This window comes from Acyrthosiphon pisum, unplaced genomic scaffold, assembly GCF_005508785.2.
Source record: "Acyrthosiphon pisum isolate AL4f unplaced genomic scaffold, pea_aphid_22Mar2018_4r6ur Scaffold_20960;HRSCAF=22641, whole genome shotgun sequence".
Lineage (NCBI taxonomy): Eukaryota > Metazoa > Arthropoda > Insecta > Hemiptera > Aphididae > Acyrthosiphon > Acyrthosiphon pisum.
In genome coordinates this window covers 1667848-1676014 of record NW_021770374.1, presented here as the reverse complement: position 1 = coordinate 1676014, position 8167 = coordinate 1667848, and the positions used below count along the sequence as shown (strand labels likewise).

The 8167-nt window shown below is 33.7% G+C and overlaps 1 protein-coding gene across 1 annotated transcript in view; it reads left to right on the top strand.

Moving 5' to 3' along the window:
- The first annotated feature begins 7946 nt into the window (after positions 1–7946).
- The window catches only part of LOC100574843, a 1946-nt gene continuing 1725 nt past the window's right edge, over positions 7947–8167 (top strand). The window contains exons 1-2 of the mRNA XM_008188916.1: positions 7947–7971; positions 8078–8133. Coding sequence (XP_008187138.1) covers positions 7947–7971; positions 8078–8133 — 81 coding nt within the window. The remainder of the gene's footprint in view (positions 7972–8077; positions 8134–8167) is intronic.

The following is an 8167-nucleotide window of genomic DNA, read 5'->3' as shown; positions in this document are numbered from 1 at the left end:
AACGCCATATAATATAATAATTGGATAACTCATAACTTAAAGCTAGGGAAGAAGGGGGCCAATAAATAAATCATAAGAATATTGATTTTTAGGGTAATAATAAATGTCTGTATTAAACATAATGGTAATGATAATATGGTAATAATGATGGAGATTTTAAGTTGAATAATAATATTTTAAATGATAACATATGTGGCTCGCACACGACAGTACAATAATATTTGAATAATGATAATTTAACAAATACAATTTTTAAATAAATATGATATTTTGAGGCACATGGCAACTACGGGAAATAGAAATAATATGAGGTCAATAATGTGTGAATGTAGGTCGGCCCACGAGGTCCACCCACATCTACGGTGCTTATTATAAATAAAATAATACTCTGGCCACCGTAGGGTAACCGCCTACATCACGGGGAATAATAATAATAAGAGGAAAATGCGCACAGTGCGAGATGTTAACATAGTCAAAAATTAAATGGACATACACTGATACATTACAACTTTAGATGCCTTGCGTTGCTGGTGTTTGTGTGACAGCTAGATAGTCGCCAACACACACGCGGTTGGCTTCACCCGTCTTATTGTCAGATTGTCAGAGTTGGCCGGTCATCTCGTCCTCCAGTAAGCCCGTGGGTTTGCCTTAGCCCATCATGGTGGTTGGAGCCCGGCTTTGAAAAAGAATAGCACTAAGGACGGAGTCGAAACACGGATTGAGCGACGTAGTACTTCGGTTGTGTTGCTGACTCAGCAGTCTCGGTAGTCGGCGAGAAAGAAAAAGAAATGACGAGGCGTTGGTGGCTGCTAAAGCTCGCTAGTCAGTCGCCGGTGAGTGTCGTGAAGGAGGGGTATATCAGTATAGGCATAATATGGAGAATTATTACATTAATTAGGGAAAACAGGTTGCTCTGTCGGCGTCCACAGACGGACTCGACCGGCGGCGGCCACTGCAGGTGTCGTGTGGGTCGGGGATCAAATATTATGTAACATAGCTATTGACGCGTGATAAATCTAAAAATTAATAGTAGGTATGCTCGTTGTTTTATAATAGTAAGGCAAAAAATGCTGTGATGTTACAGGGTATTGTATAGATGTATTATAAATGGTAGGAGAAAACAAACGAAATTATACCGACAAAGGGAAGTGTAAAAGTCTATGGAAACTGGAAAGCCTATTTTTAGTGCCGCATTAAACAGCTCTACCTAAATCTATTATATTGACGAATTAAATTACCCCAGGGATGCTATAAATATCTCCGGCGTGAAGCAAGCATAGGTACATACAGTTATACGTTCTTTCCTGTTGTGGAGCTATAGGACGAAAGTAGATGTATCCAGGAATGCAGTCGTATGCAGTCATAGGTCTTCGGGCAAAAATACTATCTTGAATCGTGCTCTATACCATACTATACGTCCATACCATACTATAGATGACTTACTCTATGCCACCAAAGATTTTAGGTCGCCTGGTAAACGAATTGGACATGTGCTAGTCGCTAAACTTAGTGTTTTACACCGGTAATCCTGCACCAAGTACCGTTTTCTGGACATTTTGACCCCACCACCACTGTGTGCTAATGTTACTCACCAAAATCATTCCCAGCATAGTAGACACCCTGACGAAGCGAGGTATATGATTGGCTAAGTCATAGTACAAAATTATGATTTTTAATGAATTAACCTAACCGATACGTATCTATCGCGTTAGTGCATATTATGAGTACACGGGCCATATAGTTCGAAAAGCAATGCCCAGATAGCAAAGATCCCGCCGAATGCAACCATACTACTTGCTCTAAGTAAAAAACTCTACTTACAACCGTCTAAATCGAGTACCTACGGTTTACGGAAAAACAGATGTGTTTTGAACATGTGGGGGGGTTTTGAGCACGAGGTATTAATTTCCGCAAAAATTTGACAGCGGGTCAGCGGCTCATCCTCTATATTGTTACGGTGTTAAATTGCAAAGTATCGAAGGGAAAATGACCTTTTACTTCCGGGGGTCCGTAGAAACAGGCCAAGAGCGTATAAGGATTATTGTACATATTCTATAACACTCTTGGCCTGTTTCTACGAACCCCCTTTCAAATTTTTGCAAATTTTTTTGAATTTTAGCACAGTGGTGCGTGGGGTCGAGTTATCCAGAAAACGGTACTTGGTGCAGGATAACCGGTGTAAAACACAACGTTTAGCGACTAGCACAATATGTCCAATTCACAACAGCGCGTAACCCTTCGCGAAACATAGCTATCATATCCAAATTTGCAAATATTACACCTATTGTAATATACAGTCAACTGTTAATGCCTGCTGAAAAACTCGGACGATGGTTCACGTGGAGTGGTTCTATAGGTAATATGTTCTGGCATGTTTAAGAGGTGTATTAATGCTGGAATTGTCTCTGGTATTATAATAAATTTACTTCGTAATATGAAAAAACATTAATGCCCAGCCTTGAATGTATTGGTAACCATTATGAAACTTCATAATTATTACTTAAAAAAGTACTTACTTGGAGCATTATAATCATGGTCAATTAAATGGTTCTCTATTTCGATTTGACCTTCCAAATATATATAGTTATGTTCACTCAAGACATCAACTTGTACAACTTGCTCCATAGTTTATTTTGTTAAATTAAAACAATAAAAATGAGGAGTAAAATAATTACTAGCAATAATAAATGAGTACAGAAATCTCTTTAGTCAAGAAAGTTCAAAAGACATTTTATGTGCATTGGATCTACTACAGGTGTAGGTACAAATTTAATTTAATTAAGGAAAAATGTTTTTTGTTGTTTGGTTTATAAATAACATAAAATACATTATATTGAACTTGGATCATACACATCATAATTGATAAAACAATACTTAACATTAATATAACTTTATAATTTTTTTTTCAATAAATTAAATTATTTTTTATTTTTAAATAAGTAATTTTTTATTAAGAATTATTTCATAACATTTATTAACTAACAGGATTACCTACGATTTTTAGTAATCATTGGTAATATTTCAAGGGACTTCCTATAAGAAAATTTTTGGAAACCTATATTATGGTACATCGTTTATTAACGAATTTCAAAATTTTAATATTATTTAAGCCTTAATGAATAATTATGAAAATATAATTTATTTTATATTAATATTTACACTTTTTGCAGTATAGTGTAAAACAAATTTACATTTATAAACTACTAATAGCTTTTTACCGTTCTGACTGTAAATGAATTCCATTGCAGTTTTTGGTTAAAAAAAAATTGTGTGACCGGCTGTAATGTACGACTATATAATGAGTGACTAACTTTATGACAAAACACGGAGATACACTCAAAAGGCTAACAGACTAAACTCAAACAATACATAACGACGAGACAGTTATGAGCGGACTACGATATTGGCGATAATAATAAACGCCAATTTGTTCGGAAATTGCCAATACAGATAGGATTATCATGTTTTATCGATATTCGAAATTATTCGATACTATATTATCGCTGATCCAACATAACGTCGATATGCACGCTTGCGATAGGATTCTAACTTTTTAGCAGAAATAGGTAGAAATAATTGTTAAAGTTCCACATATGTTTAAGAATCATCATAGCGTTGTCATAATATATAGCACATAAACACGTTCTATTCAAGTGTTTGTATTTTATCATAGAAATATATTTTTATATTTATAATTTTCAAATTATAATTATAATTTTTAGCTTTTTGAGCTTTTCAATTCCAAAATCGAGTATTCAAATAAAATTTTGGAGTGTAGGATATGGGCGGGTCCATTTTCCTCCAAAAACGAGATACCGTTTTCTCTCCACAAAAAAAAAGGTTGGTTTCCATTTTCCTCCAAATTAATTTAGACTGTAATTTTGTCTATTTCCCTCCAATATTTTAGCCAGTGTTGTAGTATTATGTTCTGTCTTATAAATATATAGAGTCAAGCTAGGATCACATTTTGCGCTTATCGGTTGATGATTACACACTGGTATCGGCTATCTATATCAGTTATCGATTAAGCCTAATAAAGATACGCTCATATAACATTCGGGCATATACGTATATACTTATTTATGTTATATTGTGTATCAGTTGTCACTTATTATTTATGATTACACACAAAACGTTTGTTAATTCGTGATGGTTACAAATATTTTTTAGCATATGAGTTAAAATCTGGATTATCACGTTGGCGATGTTGTTAGATTACTTGTCAAGCAGTTATATTATACACTAATAAAACTGATGAAATAGTAGCCGATGAATTACACAAAAATGTACATCCAAATCATTTGCCATCACCAAAAAAAATAAATCGATTTTTTTTTGTTATGCATAAATTATTTGTATTAACTAATTTTTTTTCAGGTAAAAATATCTTTGTAAGAGATTACACATCTTTTATTTTTAGATAAAAAGGTTATTCATGTAGGAGATTACATTTGGACGCCGCGTCGTACCCGTCGCGGGATGAGTGGCATGGCGTCGCCAATGGGAGACGCGAGATCGAGATGTCAAAGGAACATAAATATAAATATCACAGAAGTTATATAAAAAAATAAATGACGAATATAATACAAATAGGTCCGGTACGCGGACGATAACGACAAGGCGGGAGAAATGTGGTGATACGGGCCCTGTATCGCCACACTACTAAGATATTTTTTACTTTAACTAGGATTTTTTAATTAAATTTTGACCAACTTCTTTTTAGTAATAAATTAGGGAGGGATGACTTACAAATTTTAAATTCATGCATACATATACAGTAGAAGCGCTTATTAGAAACACTTTGGGACCGAAGTGAAATGTATCAATTAACCGATTGTTTCTAATAAGCGATTTAAATGTCCTAATATACGGGCGATTCGTCCTGGTACATTTTGTTTCAATAACGCGATTGTATCAATAATCCGTGTTTCTAATAAGCGGCTTTTACTGTACTTACAAATTGTGCTGAACGATTTGAAACAGTCAAAGTTCAAAAAGCTCGATAAATCACGGCCAACTTCGTTTTAAAGAAGGATGACAAATTTCAAATTCTCACTTACAAATACTTACATGGGTTAAGGGTAGCTCGAAAAATTTCCATTTTTGTCACACAATTTCACACTAATCGCGCACTCATTTTTGGTAAAAATAAAATCCAGAAAAGTCGATTAATTACACTTAGGGGAGCCAGCGAACATTTCACCAGCCCCCCCCCCCCCAAATTTTTTTTTAAATATCTCCAAAATTCTTTATCGCACAAATTCACACAAATCCCACACTAATTAATGGTGAAGAAAAAACAACGATTTTGTAACTTGGGGGGGGGACTGATGAAACATTACGTAACATTTAAGTTGTGTTTGTTGAGTACAGCATAGCTATATTATTTGCGAAGTAAAATTTACAGACGCCAAACCTCGTTGTCCCTAGGTACTAAATAACCAATAATAAGTGCAAAATACCTCAGAAGGCACAATATTACTGAGGCAAATATAATAACCTTTACATCCTTTAAATTATTAAGATTTATTTTTGTTAGTGTGTTTCTCTTTTCATTTGTTCCATAAATAAATTGTTCTATTCGGGTATTTAAAACTTCTAGAGTAATATATTTTGTATCTATGCGTTTTTTAATAATAAGAGCCATATCATAACGAGCAACACCCTCTACTACATCATGCATAAAATCACAGATAGAATTGACAGCCACATGAAAGTTGGGAGTCTGATTAAATATACAACATTCTTTTATCCTAGTTTCAGAATAATTAGTAAGATCAACATCTACTTGGTAATTGGCTGGATTACTAAGTGATTCATTAGATTCAAATAACATTTTTTGAAATTCAGATTTATGGGCACGGCATATACGGTAATAATGATTGGCCGAGAAACTTTCAGTGAAGCCTGAAATTGAATTCAACCCTAAATTGTCTTCTAACACTAGGCCTAAGGCAAAATAAATCCGATAGGTATTGAGGTTTACAGTTACAGAAATACCATTTTCATGCAAATCTATAAGTTCTTTAATAAAATCATTAAACATAATATGGTTATTAACCTTGTGGATTCCTCGATCTTCTGAATGAAATAAATATGCAATGAAAATATTTTCCAGCGATGATAAATATTCTGAAGGTACCGGACTGTATAGTATACACAACCATTTTTGTGTACTCCTGAATGGGATCCTAATGGATTACCCATTTCTACATCACCATAATATATAATATAAAGATATGAGGAAAACAGTTTTATTAGAAAATTAATACTTTATTTTTTCCATGGAGATACATGTAAAAAAGAAGTAAAAATATTTGTGTTGCTTAAAGATTCATTAGTATGTTTAAGTGCCATTTCTAATAGGTACTCCAGGAAGTTCAAAAAAACTTTTTTTCATTTGTTTTTAAAGTGGACACTGAAATTACCTGCTCATTAACTCTAAAGCGTCAATTACATTGAGCGAGTTTACCAGCTTCTAGTTGTAAGATTCACTATCTAGTATCTACTAATAACTCGCCTACTGTAATTATGTTCACTAGCCAACTCGCAGATTGTAAACTATCTGCGAGTAAAGTTGAAAGCTGGTCTACTTTATTCGCTACTCGCTGGCGTTTATGATTTCAGTGTTGACAAAATGTCGACGGACATTGTACGTGCGGATGTCATTATCTTAGCTCATGCTATCAAAAATGAGTTAAAAAAAAAAGAAAAGTGTCATATATAATTATAAGTATTTAAGTAATATTCAAATACTTTAGCACAAATGTATTTAAGTAATATTCTAAATAATTTTTTTAATTGATTTTAAATACTACTCAAATATATTTTTTAAAACCCTGCAGTTGTAGGTAGTTAGGTATAAGTACAAAATACATTAAATGATATTTTGGCGCTAAATAAAAAAAATACATAAACCACTATCAATAGGTTAGAATATTTATATGTAAGTAATTTGTATTACACAGAACTTAGTCCAAATGTTTGAATCATAGCCTGTCTTAAAACATCATCGTCATTTGAAGAGGTAAACAATGCATAGTCAGAAGATTGTGAAAATGGAACATGATTTGCTTCTCGGAAATTTAAATCAACCGCCGGCTCCAAAGATGTTAGCTTAGAACGAATGATAGAATTCTGAATTTCCCGCTGTAGTAAAATTGCTTGTCGCTGTTGCAACTGACGAAGCTCAGCTGCAGCAAACTTTCCGAATTGGTCATATGGCTTTTCCTCTGCTGCATTCTGTGCAATTTTGTCCAATTGGTGAATCGCGACTGATATTTCAGAATTCGAGTTTAGGTCAGACACTACTCATTTTTTAACCCTTTTCACTGATGCTGTTGGTGGTCTAATTTCTGTTGGTTGGTTCTCTTTGTGGCGTTCTTTTGGGTAGCTGCTTTCGTTGTTAGTCTCAACATATTCCGAGCAGTTTTGACCATCTTCATCTAGCTCTATGTCCTAGAAATAATGCGAAAATGATAATATACAAATAATGTAGATTTATTAAATAAATTCTAAGTTATCCCGTAATAATAACTATCTGGGTATCTTCATATAATCCTATAGGGGAACCCGTGGTAGAATGGGGACGCGGGGCACAACGGGGTATCAGCTTTGTTCCACGCATAACGTTGCGTATCGGTTAATCCCGTCTAAAATAATAATGTTTTGCTCTTTATGTAATCATAGATACCGTTATCACAATCGAAACGCAAATACTTTTTCAGTAATTGACAATTTGTTTTTTCGTGTTCAGTGCTTATAACTTTCTTCGATTTTTCACTGCAGGTAAGTGGTATTAAATATTATTCAATAACCTGAGTATTATTATAAACATATCAGATAACATACTAATTTTAGATTGTTATTCTTGTTTACGTCAAATAATCGCATTTTTGGGATAAACTCGTAGTCAAGATATAAATAGTATATCGGGGCACAACGAAATGGGGCAGAATGGGGTATCCATATGTATATATATACCCCATTCCGCCCCGTATTTTTTTTTTGTACGTTTTAAATTATTTAAAGTAGGTAATAGTTGCTGTATTCTTAATTTTAATTTTTCTTTATTTAGTGAAATGGTACGTAATTACGTTCGGAAGACAGAGAGGCAAGCATGGTCAACCGAAAGTATGTACGGAGCCATTTCTGTTGTACTCAAAAA